Raw genomic sequence first — 16397 nt, forward strand, 5'->3', positions numbered from 1 at the left:
GATTTAATCGCTCCCCCTCAATACAGTCAAACTAAGATTAAGAAAGGTTGGTGGAAGAGAATGGGGTGGGGAGAAGACTAGAATATAAATCTCCTTTTGGGGGAAAAATGTGAAAAAGTATAGCCTGAATCCATAAGCTCACAGTTATTGATATGATGTAATATTTTTTTCTAAAAAATTGATTTGTCATCTTTGAAGATAGAGTTTGAAGCTTTAAATTTTAAGAATTTAAAAATTCCTCAAGTTTATGCATACCACCTTTATATGGTCTGTATGTATATAGTGTTGAGAGATTTCTTTGGGGAAATAAGAACCTTTAGTTTTTGATTATCATGACAGAGTATGAGTCTTAGTGAGCTTTTGGTGTAAATTCTAATGTGTTTGAAGAAAGAATAGATATTGATTTGAGGGAAAGTACAGTCCTGCTTCCCACTTTGTTTTTCCTGTCATGCCACAGGCTTAGAGCTCTTTTAACATCTACCTACCAGTGAACAGGAAGAACTCTTTTAAGCAATTAGTTTAGAGTCCATTCTCATAATCTGTGGCCAATGAGCTTCTGCTCACTCCTTTTCTCAGTTATAGATAAGAAATGTTCCATCGTCCTCAGCAGATAAAATAATGATGACAATTACCCTAAGATTGGATTATATACTTCACAACATATATTGCACTGAATAATTTCTAGGAAACTTCAAATGACACTATCAGGTAAGCAGGGAGTGTATTGCTTTATTCCAATATACAGGTTCCAAAGGAAATATGAGGTTTGATCATGTTTATTCAGTGAGTTTCTTGTGAAGCTAGGATCAAAAACATATCTCTTGCTTTTGCCTGCAGTAATATGCTTCTAAAAGCTGAATTTATTTTTATAACAAAAAGTCCTTTAAACATGCACCATGCTGGGTGCTTGGATAAATTTCACAAATAGGAAAATAAATGTGACATGTTCCATGTATCTGTGGATATCAAATCTTTGTTTTATAAAGCTTGTTTTTTTGTCCTAGTTAGGACAATGAAAGTAATATTGCTGATTTTATTTTGCTCATCCCAAGGACATTCCCTGTGTTTGTGTCTTCACATATCAAGTTTGTACAGGTTTGTTTAAATAGTTAGAAAAATCCTAAAAGAGTTTTTAAAAGTGTAAGAAATTGTGCAGAGGTGAAAGTTTTGGGACAGAAAATTCACAGATACTGAGGTTTCAGATTTTTATTTGGAAAGCAGCTTCCTCATCAGATGAAGTCCCCAACCTTTCTTTCAACTTATGTAAATTATTTTCCATACTTCCTCTATCTTCCAATAAATTCTTGAAAATATGTAAAACCACACGTAGATGAGCTAAAAGAAATTTTCCAGCATCTCACAGCATGAAACTGTTGTTAGGTGCCTTTGAGTCAGTTCTGACTCACAGCGACTCTAAGTACAACAGAAGGAAACACTGACCAGGCCTGCGCCATCCTCACAATCTTTGCTGTTTTAGGCCATTGGTGTAGTCACAGTGTCAGTCCATTTCACTGAGAATGTTCCTCTTTTTCACTGGCCCTCTACTTTACTAAGCATGATGTCCTTCTCCTAGGGACTAATCCCTTCAGATAACATGTCCTAAGTATGTGAGATGTAGTCTTGCCATCCTTGCGACTAAGGAAACATTCTTGTACTTCTTCCAAGACACATTTGTTCATTCTTTTGGCAGGCCTTGGTATAATCAATATTCTTCACCAACACCACAGTTCAATTCAAAGTCATCAATTCTTCTTTGGTCTTTCTTATTCATTGTCCAGCTCCCAGTTATAGTAGACATTAACAATTCAGTCTTTCCCTTTACCTGATATTTCTCTGTGTATCTCTCTTTCTCATTTATGCACACAAATACAGGTGGACACACACATAAAACACACACTCACAGTCACACTCATACACATATTTCTTCAAACAGCTGCCTTTTTTAATTCTCATCTTGCTCCAACTGTTTTCTCTTTAAGAGTTATTCTAGAATATTTAACCTAAAACATAATGAACTTGTGTGCAGCTCTTCTACCAGGGCATATTAAAGTTGTTTTTTTTTTTTTTTCTTATTTTAGAGAGTAAAGAAGATTTATTTATTTTTAACATTTTGTTTTTAAATAATTTTAAATTTACAAAAGAGCTGCATAGATGACAATCTTTTAAAGAGAATTCACGTGTATTTTTTACCCACCTTCCTCTAATATTAATATATAATCATGGTAAATTTATTAAAACTAAAAAATTAACAGTGGTATAATACTTTCTTAAGAACTTTGTTTATTTTGTTGTTGTCCTTGTTGAGAATATACACAAAATATATAAACCCTGGTACCAGAGTGGTTAATAGCTACAACTGCTAACCAAAGGTCAGCAGTTGAAATCCACCAGTTGCACCCTGGAAACCCTATGGGGCAGTTCTACTCTGTCCTATTGGGTGGCCATGAGTCAGAATTGACTCAAAGGGGTTTTTTTTGGTGCACAAATCAACAACTTCTACATGTACAATTCAGTGACATTGATTACATTTTTAGTTGTATATTTTTGACAGTATCTCTATTTGTATTCATCTTGTTCATGATGCTTCATCATAGAAATAATTGTATCTGTCTTTTTTTTTTTTAATCTTATGGATCAGGATAATGCCAACACCAAAAAATAAGAGTGTTTACCAGTAATTACTTACTGGAAATAACATTTAGGAAAATAATTTGGGTTTTATAATTGACTCTGTGACTACTGATAATGAAACCTGAAATGGCTATTACATATATATATATATTTTTAATCAGAATCTTATAAGACTTTTTAGCTCACTCAGGTATGCAGATGATGTCAAACCAGGTTTCTGTTCTCATAATGCAGCACAGGAATACCTCTCTCTTTTAACATAAAATAAAATGTATAGAAGGAAAATAATGGAATTGGCCAGAATTTTGCTCCAGTCCTTCATCAAAGGAAGGTTTTGGGAATATAAGTCTTTGGGCGAATTATTGAGTTAATCTCTTGAAGGCTCTATTTCTTTATTTGGAAACCAGGCATGATAAAATTTCAACTCCCAGTGTAAAGGGTTAAGGTGATCTGAAATTATAGATGCACAAGTGATTTTCAAGTACTGTAAAGTGAAATACAAACAGAAAGAATTACAGGATCCAAAAGTAGGACAGTTTTTTTTTTAGAATGGAGTTGCACGCTAAAACACATATCTCAAGACAAATTAGTTGAAAGTGTGTGTAATGAAGACTAAAATTAATGCCTTCTTGGAAAAAAAAATGTCAAATTTTGTAAGGCTCCTTAAAAGTCAGTTGGTTGTGTTGGCTACTGTTATTGAAGTGCATTTCCAGAAAACTCCTGGGTCGATCTTTGTTGAGGAATGGTTGGAGGATGCTTTAAAATAGAGTTCTTTACTACTTTTTCTGAAATGTAACAACCTATATTGGAAGATATATGGGTTGTCAGCTCAGAGATCATTGAGGCAAGGCAAAGACATGGAAAGCAGAGGTTCCATCCTCAAAGAGTAGTATATGATGAGGTCTTAGTTTTTTTTTTTTTTTTTACAGGAGATGTTATTCATTGATTTACTTTTTGTCTTTTTGCAGTCACTGGACTTTTATCAATACAATGCTGGGATACGTCAGAAAGCCTATAAGCTTCCTTGTAATTCTAACATTCTTGAGTTTGAGGTTACATTCATCCACTTAGCCCCATCTATCAGCACACATCTGCAGTCAGAAATTTGAGAAAAAGAAAAAATTAGAAGTATATATAATTTATTTTTCCTTGGTTTCATACATTACAATATTTCTTAAAAATATATGTGGAAAATATTAACACTTTGGCATGTCAAAAAAACATTTTATAATATTTGACAACAAAGCTCTTAGAATACTTCTCATATTCATTCCGTTACAGAAATAAAGGTCTACTGATTTTTTTTTTTTAATTGACATCAAGAAGTTATGAAAGCAGGACCTGTCAGAAACTCAGGATTGCTGAATTTCAACTCCAACACTGACATGAATTTCTTGAAAGAGCTTGGTTTTATTTTCAGAACATGTAAAACAAAGATTTGGAACTAAAATTGCCTTGATGCTTTTCTTGACCAGTGTGTTTCAATCAAACTTCATCCCTTTGGGAGGTTTATTTATTGATGTCTTCTGAATCAGGCTATTTATGCATAAATTCTCTGTCATTTAAAACTCTGTCTTTTGCTTTGGCTGACTTTTCATGTAAAAGTAGATACTTGGGTTATGTGTATTCAGAAGAACATTGCAGGAAAGTTTTTTGCACGGTCCTACTTTAAGTTACAACTTCTGATTCATCAACTCTTTAGATTTTAGGGTCTGTGATTGCACTTCTGCCTGGAAGTGTTCATCATGTCAGACTCTAACAACGACACACCCTTCTTCATAATAGGCCTTCCAGGCATTGAGGCTCTGCATGCCTGGCTCTCAGTCCCCCTCTGTGCCTTGTATGTGGTGTCCCTGGTAGAGAACAGCCTGATTATGTGGGTGGTGAGGTCAGAGCCCACCCTGCACTAGCCCATGTACTACTCTCTGTCCATGCTGGCACTGACTGACCTGGCCTGTCTGCCTCCACACTGCCCACCATGTTCACCATCTACATGCTGGGTTTCAGGCAGGTGGTGATGGATGTGTGCCTGGTACAGCTCTTCTTCATCCACATATTCTCCATCATGAAGTCCTCTGTGCTGCTGACCATGGCTTTTGATCGTTTTGGGGCTATCAAAATCCCTCTTCGCTATGGCACTATCCTCATAAACACCCGGATTGCAAGCTTGGGCTTGGCTATTGTGATACGCAGTATCAGTCTTCATATTCCAGCCCCCATCATGCTGAAGAAGCTGTCTTACTGCTGGAGTCACCTGCTTTCCAAAACATACTGCCTGTACCTGGATATTATGAAGCTGGCCTGTGCTGACACCACATCAACAGTGCCTACGGGCTCTTTGTGGTGTTCTCAGTGCTGGGGGTGGACTCAGTACTCATTGTCCTCTCCGATGGGCTGACCCTCCAAACAGTGCTGTCCACCACCTCAAAGGCTGAGCACTTCAAAGTCCTCAACACATGTGTCTCCCACATCTGTGCTGTGCTGTGCTTCTACATTCCCACCATTGCCACATCCATGATCCACTGATTTATGAAAAAAGCATCCCGTCTAGTCCTGTGCTGCTGTCTTATCTGCCCTATCTCACCCCTCCAGTGCTCAATCTAGTTGTTTCCACTATCAAGACCAAGGAGATCTGACTGAGGATGCTGTGCCTCTTCTGGGCGGGTATGAGTGGTATTAGAGAAATCCATGGTCATTAAGTATCTGGTGGAGAGAGAAAAGACAGGAGCATCTCTAGACATAGTGGCGACTCTGAACACACAAGTGACATAGGAGGAAATGAAAGTAATGTAAAAACCATTATCCTCTTCCACATGAAGTTCTCCGACTCATAGTAGGAAATAATATACTTATTTTTTAACCTAATCTTTCATAAAAAGGAATAATCATTAAGAACTTATCCAATACATAATTATACACCCTGGAAAAAAATTATATATATATATATATATATATATATATAAAACTATGCTGCAGATTTTGAGTTTTAGGAGAGCTTCATATTATTTAAGGCTCATAAAGGGAACTAGTATTATAAATGGAAATGAGACCCTAAAAAATAAGTTACATGAATATTTTAATGCACACATAGTACTTTGCCTTAGAGCTGAGAAGAAAGAAATTTTGTTAAATAAAGCCACGGGCATGTTTGGAATTCAGTGACATTAGATTCATTTTGGAAAATCACTGTTAAATATAATCCCCTTGAAGACAGGGATTCTTTTTTCTTGTTCAGCATTGCATCCCTACTCTTGAATATGGTGCTTTGCATTTATTAGATATTTGATTTGTATTTGCTAGATGAATGAATGAATAAATGGATGAGTGGGTTAAATTTTCAAGAAGACTTTTGAAATGAAGAAAAGCTTCATGAGAGAAAAAATATATTCTAGATGTGATGGTCATGCTCATGAAGACCTCTTGACTGCCATTTTTAGAGCACTCCATAATCTTCAGTTTTTCTCTCTTTCTCAATACAATTTTCAGATAGAGTGGGTGTCTAGTTCTTAAAATCTGTAATGTCTTTGGCCAGAGTTATCAAAATTTTTGGAAAGAAAAATCACAAGAATATTAACAATTTTAATGATAATTCTTTTAGTTACCAGCCTACTGGTTTCAGTCTCATTAAACTTGAATACCAAGAGTTGCTTAAATGTAAGTGTTAGATGCTTTGAAAATAAAAGTTGTGATTATAACTGCAGTTCTCAAACCGAATGAAACAGCTATTTCTTTGATACAATTTATGAAAGTTAAATTGTTGGCTTCCTATCATATAGCATATTGCAAGGGGAACATAAATGAGGGGTTCTGGGTTGGGATGGAAAGAACAAGCTGATGGATGTTGTAATAGTACGGGAAAACTGGTATAATTTTTCAAAAACTAAGCTATGTTAAAGAAAAAATTAGCAGAGTAGCAACCAGATAGTCTCATATCATTTACTCAAGGATTATCACAGGGATATTAGTAGGCATACTCTAGCATATATTTTAATTTGAGTTAATAATGATGAAACTATATTTTAATGAAAAACCCAAAACCAATGGTATTTTTTAAGTAACATATTTTCTGAAAACATCAATAATATGTGTTTCATATAAAAAAGAGTTGCTATTTAAAGGTTTCTACATGTCCCCTTTAATGTAATAATCATACAAATAGTGGTAGTTCAATGCAGCAGTTACTTGTTGAATATGCCTTTTCCCACAATCTTACCTCTACTGGAGAAAGACTAGTTAGCCTTTTCCTGATATTATTGACTGGGTAGATGAAGGCACGTTTTACTGGCAGTGTAAATAAAGAGAGATAAAAAGATGACAAGTTCAATTCTGTACATGTTTAATATGAGATTCATGCAGGGAATTAAATTCGTAGAAAGATTACTAAATATATAAACGTGAAACTCAGAGAAGAGACTGGAACTTCAAAAACAATAATTACTATATAGGTGATTGCTGAAACAATAGCATGGATATTATTGTCCACGAATTTCAAGGAAAGAAAGAACAAATATTGGCACAAGAATAATACCCTGAGGGATTCAAGATTAAGAGGTGATGCCAAAACATATAGCCTCAAAAAGAATTGTAGAGAATGGAGTGGAGGGAGCCCTGGTGGCCCAGTGGTTAAGAGCTCGGCTGCTAAATGAATGGTCGGCAGTTTGAACCCACCTACCACTCCACTGGAGAAAGTTGTGGCAGCCTGCTTCTGTAAAGACTTACAGCGTTGGGAACCCTGTGAAGCAGTTCTACTCTTTCTGATAGTGTCAGTATGAGTTGAAATAGACTCGACAGTAATTTTTTTTTTTTTTTTTTAATAACAGTGTGGAAAGATTGCTTTTCCAGAAGCCCTGTAACAGATAGTTTAGAGGAGGTGACATTGCCTGAAGTATTTCAAATGCGGTAGTAATGATAGGAGTGATAATGATGGTAAAAGTTCCCATGGAAGCTTTATCCAGCATTGTGACATTTTGTAGACCATAGAATTCTGCCCATAGAATTGGCTGTTGCTGTCTTTAAGATCTCGTAACTAGTCCAGTAGGTGAGTGTTCTCTTAACAGGGGACAAAAGGATTCCCAGAAACTTGTATTCTGTAGCTGGACACAAAGACAGTAGGGAGACCATGGGAACAGTATTAATTATTCAAATAGCTAATATTATAACTGCAAATTACCTAATACAAAAGTAAATTTAGTCATGATTGGAGCTGAAAGTGTGAGTCAGAGAAATGAGAGTTATTGTGAGGAATGGAATACTTTCAGGTTTTTTTTTTTTTTAATGTAAAGACAAAATAATAGTAATTCCATAATTTAGGTCAGACAGAAAAAGCATAATTCTATTTCAAAATCCATGTGACAACAACAGCAAAGATGGGGCATATATTTAGATTTTGTCTCAGACACTCTTCTGAAAAAAGTTTGCAGTCAGTTTCCCTCAGGTGAATAAGAACGAGCATATATTTTCATTAGAGGAGGAGCGAAACAAAGAGGACCTGAGACCCAGTAACAGGAGCTATCCAAAACAAATCCTAGGAGGTAGCTGAGATTATCTGAGTTGTCCCTGGAAAAGCCATGACATAGTAAACTCTGGAAGAAAGCAAAGTAGGAAGGAGCTATATGGGAGGGAAACATTTATGTCTCTGCTGCCTGCGATGATACTGAATACCTTCCCAATAAATACTACGTTACCTTTATAAAATGTTCATTCTTTGCCTTTTCTCCAACTACCGTAGAGTTATCCAGTTGCATGTCTGTTTTGTTTTACTCTCTCTTAAGATGCACAGAGTGAATTTGTTTTTCAATTTTTACAAATATTTTTTGGTTCAAGACTCCAGACTTGCCTGAGTCTATTATTTCAACTCTATCCCCCTTTTCACATGGATAAGAATTGGGTAGGTAGAGCTTGGATCCAGAATTATTTATATTCCTGTCAATTTGAACAAGAGTTGCAGCATATATGCACAAAGGTTAAATATCAAAGAAGGGAAATTCATAACCTTGAATGAAAACTCACATACTGCTATCCTAAATTTGAGGTTAAAGATTTCAATTATAAGTGTTGGACCTGAAACACCTAAATGTGGTGATATACCTGTATAATTACTGGTGCACACTTGTAACAGAACAGCCCATTGCGATTGAAAGAAGTCTGCTTTGAGCAAAAATGTGCCTGTGCCTGAGAGTACTATCTCCCAGAATTATTGTCTGGCTTAATTATTCCATTAGAAAAGTAAGATTTGTTTTTAGGTAGAATAAAATCATTCAAAGTAATCAAAATCTGGTAACTTCTTTTCTGACTAATTACAAAGCTTGCCACACAGACAGTTGATGTAAAATGCAATCAAATTTTCTAAACTGAGAAAGACTTTAAAAAAAAAAAAAGAAAGAAATTATCTATCTCCAGCTAATCACATGGGAAAGGGGTAATAGACCACTGAATCATTTTTCAAATGATTGCAAGAAAGCTTTCATTATATAAATTCCATTTGAGTTGAGTTTTGAAAGCTAAAATTTCTTAGCATTGCATGCAAAGTTTTCTTCTTTCACATATTTACTTTTCCTGGTTTAAACTTTGTAATCTAGAAACTAAAGAACACTTGGAGTCTGCAGCACCTCATGAACACATTGCTGTTTCTATCATTTGTTCTGTAGGTTACCTTAATCCTCTGCCTGGAATGCCCTTCCTAGCCCAATATATTTGTTCTAATATTTTTGTTCCATAATTTTCCGTCATTGTGAGCTCTGCTTAGATGGTCTGCTCTAGAAACCAATATGAGAAGGCACATTAAAGAACTTCCCATTTTCCCCACGCATATGCTTTAGATTTGCACCTATTTGGATGAGAACATCGAGAATGTAGAAACTTCAGACTGAGAGGGCCTAAGGATTTTCTAATCACAAAGGAGTCTCTTTAGAGCATATTGTAGAACTTGTTTGGTAATGACTGTCCTCAACCCCAGGATACCTAATGTGTTGTGTCTAGGGAATTGACCAAGTCCCTGTAAAATACACCCCATTAAACGTTCCCGGCAATCAGGGTCTCACAGAGGGGAGAGATAGTCCCAGGTTTGGTGTCCTTACCGGTGAGTCAGTATTGTAGATCTTTGAAAAGAAAGAAACAGCCATGTGATTGATGATGTTACCAGTTACTTTTTGGTGAACCCTTGAATGTCAGTGCATTGATGGGCTAAAGAGACAAAAGAAGATCAGCATGTTAAGGTGCCATGTAAGAGGTATCATGAGCTATGGTTTCCTTAAGATCTCCTCCAAATATACTGCTGCAAGAAAGAACACCTTCAGGATTGAGAGATGCTGGAAACCTACGGGAAAACCTTCTTCTCTCTTCAGATAAATTTTGATGCATTTATATCTGAATACATCTCAATACCATTTGATTCTCTGCCCCTCAAATATGCCAAACTAAGATTGAGGAAGACTAGTTTAAGAGAATGATGTGGGGAGAAAGCTGGAATATGGATACAGTCTGAATAAATAGAGTCTCTTTCCTCTTGAAAAAAGAAAAGGGGGGAAAAAAAGGTGCCAGAAGTATCATCTGAGAGAATACGCTCATGGTTATTGAGACTTAAGCTATTTTTTTAAGCCTCTTTTCAGCTTTGAAGTTATATCTTGAAGCTTGAAATTGTGAGGCTATTAAGAGCAATGAAAGTGCTGCCTAATTAAAAAAACAAATATTTGCTTCAACTTTATTAAAAATTCCTTATTTTTGATGCATACCACCTTAACCGTGGTGAGAGGTTTTCTTTGGGGGAATGAGAACCATTGTTTCTTTTGATTATCATAACAGAGTTTGTGTTTCAATGAGCTTTAGAAGAAAATCCTAATGTGGATGCAGGAAGAATACACGTTGATTCAGTGGAAAATACAGAACTGCCTCCTAGTTTACTTTTTCTCTTATGCTACAGGTTTATAACTCTACTAAAATCCACGTACCAGTGATCAAGAAGAGCTCCTTTAAGCAATTAGATTATGGTCTGCTCTTAGAATCCGTGACAAATGAGCTTCGTCTCACTCCTCTCCTCAGTTATAGATAAGAAATGTGACATTGTCTCCATCAGATAAAACAATGAAGACAGCTTTCTAATATTGGATATGTTGTTGTTGTCAGGTGCCATCAAGTCAGTTTTGACCAGTAGCGACCCTATGTACAACAAAACGAGACACCACCTGTTTCTGCATCATCCTCACAACCATTGTTATGTTTGAGCCCATTGTTGCAGCCACTGTGTCGATCCATCTCATTGAGGGTCTTCCTGTTTTTCACTGACCCTTTACCAAGCATGATGTCCTTCTACAAGGACTGACTCCATAGCATGTCTAAAGTATGTGAGACATAGCCCCACCATCTTTGCTTCTAAGGAGCATTCTGGCTGTACTTCTTCTGAGACAGATTTGTTCTTCCTTTTGGCAGTCCATGGTATATTCAATTTTCCTGCCAACACTATAATTCAAAAGCTTCAATTCTCCTTCAGTCTCCCTTATTCATTGTCCAGCTTTTGCATGCATAAGATATGAGGTGATCGAAAACACTGTGGCTTGGGTCTGGTGTCAAGGTGACATCTTTGATTTTTAACACTTTAAAAAGGTCCTTTGCATCAGATTTGGCCAATGCAATGCATTGTTTAATTGGATGTTATTGTACATTGTATATACATTTATACACAAAATATATTGTACAGAGTAATATCTAGGAATCTTCAAATAACATAACCAAGTAAGCAGGGAAGAGATTGATCCAATTATAGGACCCCAGAATGAATTCAAGTTTTGATGATGGTTATTCAAGGAGTTTGTTGTAAAGCTCGGATCAAAAAACATCCCCCCACCCCATATCCCCTGTTTTTTCCCTACATCAATTTTCTTTCAGTCACTAAATTTCTTTTTAAAACAAACAGTTTTTTTAAACCTGTCCCATGTCAGGTATTTGGATAGATGTGAGAAACAGAAAAATAAATGACATGTTCTGTGATCTCAAATTCTTGTTCCCTAATGCACATTTTCTTGTCATGGTTAGCACAATCCAAGTAAAATTGCTGATCTGATTTTGTTCATCCCAAGGACATTCCCTGCGCTTGTGTCTTCACATATCAAGTCTGTGGAGGAGCTGTTTAAATTAGTTTGAAAAAATCCTAAAACAGGTCTTATAAGTGTTAGTAATTGTGAAGAGGTACAACTTGTGGTATGGAAAGTTTACAAAGACAGAACATTCGAACTGATATTTTCACAGTAGCTTCCTCCTTCAGGTGTAGCCCCCAACCATTTCTTTATCTTATTTATATTACTTTCCGTAGTGCCTCCATCTTTAAATAACTTATTGAAAACTTATAAAGCCATATGTAGAAAAAAGACATGTTTCAGCTTCTCACAGCAGCATAGCTTATCCTAAAATATAGAGTATCTAGTTATCAACTTAATATTACCACTGATAAAACGATGCCCTTGGGAACCATAATCACCACTCCTCTTTATGTTTATATTTGATGATTCTTTGAAAAAAAAAAAATGTATTGGGTCGTCCTAATCAGTGTGCCTGCCTGGTCATGATTGCCATCACCACCACAAAGCTTAGCATGCAATGGGAGCTTTTTACTTCACCTAAGGACTAGAAGTGTCAAGTCTTGTCTTTTATTTCTTAACTTTTTCTTCTACTTTCATGTCCACATCAATGGCCATTTGGAGAGCCATTTTACTTTTATAATTAGTTTTTCTCTTTGAGGATCAGAATTGTATATCTAGTAAGTACAAATGCAGAATTCTGCTTTTTAAGATTAATATTTAGATTTTCTCAGTGATTAATTAGGTTCTAATTATCCCTGTCCAATACCTCTCTTGCTGCTATCCCTATTCTATCTCGAACAGATTTTAACTCCTAGCTACGGTGAACATTAACAATTCATGGTCATTTTCTTAATAACTTCTCTATGCGTTTGCTTTCTCTTTCTCTCTCTCCCTCTCTCTCAAACACACACACACACATACAAGCACAGGCACGTGCAAGGCAGACACTGACAGTCACACTCAATCACATGTCTTCAAAAGCTTCGTTCTTTCAATTCTGATCTTACTCCAACTGTTACCTCCTTCAGAGTTATCTCAGAACACTTAATCTTTAAAACAAGATCACGTGATGTCTTTCTATAGGTGCAAATTATTTCCTTAAAATATTTTATTCCTAATCGTGTTCGCTTTATTCATGATGCTCCAAGACAGCAGTGACTTTATCTCTCTTGTAGAGAGCTATAACGCCAGTGCCTACTCATAAGACTCCTTAGCAGTAATTACTTATTCAAGAAATATTTAGGCCAAAATTTGGGTTTTATAACTGACTGTGTGACCACATATAGAAAATCTGAAGTGACAGTTATATTTAATTTCTTTAATTATGATTTTAATGGAGTCTTTAGGTTACTCAGATGTGCAGATGAAGGTAACATCAAGGTTCTGATTCTCAAAACACAATAGAGGACTGAATCTCTGTATTTTAACATAAATTAAAATGTACTGAAGGAGAAGAACTGAATTAGCCAGAATTTTTGTTCCAATCTTTTATCAACCTTTTATTAAATCTGAGACTTTGGGAGGATTAATTACTTGATCTCTTGAAGATTCTATTTCTTTATCTGGAAGCCAGGTATAATAAAATTTGATCTTATTCACCTTAAAGGTTAAGTTGATCTAAAATGACAGATGCAAAAGTGATTTTAGAGTATTGTAAAGTGACATAAAAGTAAGAATGATTGTACCTTCACATTCTTACCTGCAGAAGAGTGACAGGATCCATAATCAAGAGATTTTTTTTTTTAAAGGAATTGGACACTACAGCATGTGTCTCAAAATAAATGAGTTGAAAGGTCTTGCAGTGAAAATTAAAGTTAATATCTTCTTGGAAGGAAGAGGGGGTGAAACCTGAATGTAGAATTTTATGACTCCTCAAAATTTACTTGTTCTTTTGTGTATTATTATTCAATTTATTTTTTAATCATTGTAGATTTCCAGAAAGGTCCACCTTGAAAGAAGCAACCTATATTGGATAATATGTAGGTTGCTGGTTGAGAGGTGTTTGAAGTTCAGGGGAGAAAATACAAGGAGGACAGAGATTTATCCCCAAAATGTAGACTACAATGAAGTTTACAGGAGATCTTATTTATTGATGAATTATTGAGTTTGAGTTTACCCTAATACTCTTAGATCTGTATGTCAACACACATGCATATCTCTACTGAGAAATTTTAGAAAAAGGCAAAATGAGAAATATGTATAATTTCTTTTTTTTATGATTTCATGTCTTTAAAATATGTATGGAGAATATAGACACGTTGGCATGCCAGTAAATCATTTACGTTATTTGACGATAATAATTACCATGTTATGGAAATAAATGTCTACTAACATAGTGAAATTTTGAAAGCAGGAATCGAGGAGACTTGATTCCACCCCTAACTCAAATACATGAGTTAATTGAAGGAGCTTAATTTCATTTTTAGAATATGTGCAATGAAGAGTTGGAATCAAGATTGCCTCAGTTCCTTTCTAGATCTGTGTTTCAATCAAATTTCATATCCTTGGGAGGTTCATTTTGGTCCTCAGGAATCAGGTTACTCATGCATAATCTTCCTCTATCAGTTCAATCTCTGTGTCCTCTGCTTTGGCTCACTTTTCATTTAATGGAAAATATTTGCAGTATGGATGTCCAGTAGAGCATTGTGGGGAAAGTTTTTGCAAAGTCTTAGTTTGAGCTACATGTTCTGACCCATCAACTCACTGGATTCTAGGCCTTGCGATTGCACTTCTGCCTGGAAATTTGCTTTTCAAGGTCATCATGTCGGACTCCAACAATGACACCTTCTTCTTCCTAACTGACCTCCCAGGGCTTGAGGCTATGCATGCCTGGCTCTCCATTCCACTGTGTGTCATGTATGTGGCTTCCCTGGCAGGGAACAGCCTGATCCTGTGGCTGGTGAGGTCAGAGCCCAGCCTGCACCAGCCCATGTACTACTTTCTGCCCATGCTGGCACTGACTGACCTGGGCCTGTCTGCCTCCATGATGCCTACCATGATCAACATCTACATGCTCCATCTCAGACAGGTGGCAGTGGAAGTGTGCCTGGCACAGCTCTTCTTCATCCACTCCTTCTCCATCATGGAGTCCTCTGTGCTGCTGACCATGGCCTTTGACTGTTTTGTAGCCATATGTAGCCCTTTTCACTATGGCACCATCCTCAGGAACACCCGGGTTGCCAGCTTGGGCTTGGCCATTGTTGTGCGTGGTATAGGTCTCCTCATTCCTGCTCCCATCATGCTGAAGAAGCTGCCTTACTGCCGAAATCACCTGCTTTCCCCTTCCTACTGCTTGCACCCGGATGTCATGAAATTGTCCTGTGCCGACACTCGCATCAACAGCACCTATGGGCTCTTCGTGATGATCTCCACGCTATGTCTGGACTCAGTACTCGTTGTCCTCTCCTATGGGCTGATCCTCCAAACAGTACTGTCCATCACCTCTAAGGCTGAGGGCCTCAAAGCCCTCAACACATGTGTCTCCCACATCTGTGCTGTGCTGCTCTTCTACGTTCCTACCATTGGCCTGTCCGTGATCCACCGATTTGAGAAGCCTTCCGCTTTCAGCTGTGTGCTACTCTCTTATTTGCACTATGTCTTATCTCCATTCCTGAACCCCATTGTCTACACTATCAAGACTAAGCAGATCCGACTGAAGATGTTGCCCCTCTTCAGGAGGAGTAGAATAGACAAAATGGATAAAGAGCACCATTAAATTATTTTTGGCACAAAGCAAAGGATATGCCCTATCGATAGTTGTAGCTTAATCCTTTATTTTATACTGAGCACCTTATGCAGAAAGACAATGGAGACACTACCTTTATCCTTACGAACTTCTCTCTCTAAGGGAAAGGTAAAACCCATATTTCCTTTTAAATATTCATTCATCAGACACATATTTACTGAATGTCAAGTACTCTGAATTCTGCTGAAATATGTAGATTAAAAGAGAATGAAGTTGCTGACTATTTAGAAGGTGAATCTCATTATCTTTGATATTTGTATAAGAGACTAGCACTTGACTGCTAAACAAATGGTTGGAGGTTTGAGTTCACCTAGAGGTGTCTCAGAAGAAGTATCCAGCAATATATTTAGAAAACTCAGCATTGAAAACCCTGCGGAGCATAGCTGTACCCTGACACACAAAGGATCATCATGAGTTAGATTCAAATCAAAGGCAAATGGTTTGATCTTTTGCTTTTATCAGGAAATTTAAGTACAGAGCAGTCACTCTAGTTGTCCCAAGGTCAAATAGCCAGTAGTAGAGTAAAACTGAAAGCCAGATCAACAGGCCTAATTAGAGCAGAGGAATTAATCTGAAACCACACTCAGGTTGCTAACTTCTTGCCTTTCTTAAAGTTCTGAAACGCTTAGTAGAAAAGAGAATAGGGAGACAAGAACCTGGAAAAAAAGAGGGGTCTTTGCATTATGGGTCATGAGATTACAGGAGTAAAGAAACTTTGAAGAATTGCTCTCGCTGTGATGAAGATGATAGCTGCCATCCAATTGGCTCTGACTCATGGAGACCTTAGGTACAACTGGATGAAATGTTTCCTGTTCCTCCATCATCCTCACAATTGCCAGTATGTTCAAAACCATCATTTGGGTTTTGTTCCAATCCATCTCACCGAGGGAGGGTCTCCCTTACCCTCGCTGGCCCTTTACTTCATCACCAAATATGATGCCCTTCTCCAG

The 16397-nt window shown here is 36.8% G+C and overlaps 1 protein-coding gene and 1 pseudogene across 1 annotated transcript; both read left to right on the forward strand.

Moving 5' to 3' along the window:
* The first annotated feature begins 4376 nt into the window (after positions 1 to 4376).
* On the forward strand, positions 4377 to 5267 carry LOC126079232 (olfactory receptor 51G2-like; annotated as a pseudogene).
* Positions 5268 to 14463: 9196 nt separating this feature from the next.
* On the forward strand, positions 14464 to 15417 carry LOC126079986 (olfactory receptor 51G2-like). The gene has a single exon (XM_049891321.1). It carries the CDS (start codon positions 14464 to 14466, stop codon positions 15415 to 15417), a length of 954 nt encoding a protein of 317 aa, XP_049747278.1.
* Positions 15418 to 16397: the final 980 nt, after the last annotated feature.

Source organism: Elephas maximus, chromosome 7, assembly GCF_024166365.1.
Source record: "Elephas maximus indicus isolate mEleMax1 chromosome 7, mEleMax1 primary haplotype, whole genome shotgun sequence".
Lineage (NCBI taxonomy): Eukaryota > Metazoa > Chordata > Mammalia > Proboscidea > Elephantidae > Elephas > Elephas maximus.

Bases quoted from the DNA above. Each gene is read 5' to 3' on its own strand.
- LOC126079986 (XM_049891321.1), top strand. From the start codon at position 14,464: ATGTCGGACTCCAACAATGACACCTTCTTCTTCCTAACTGACCTCCCA.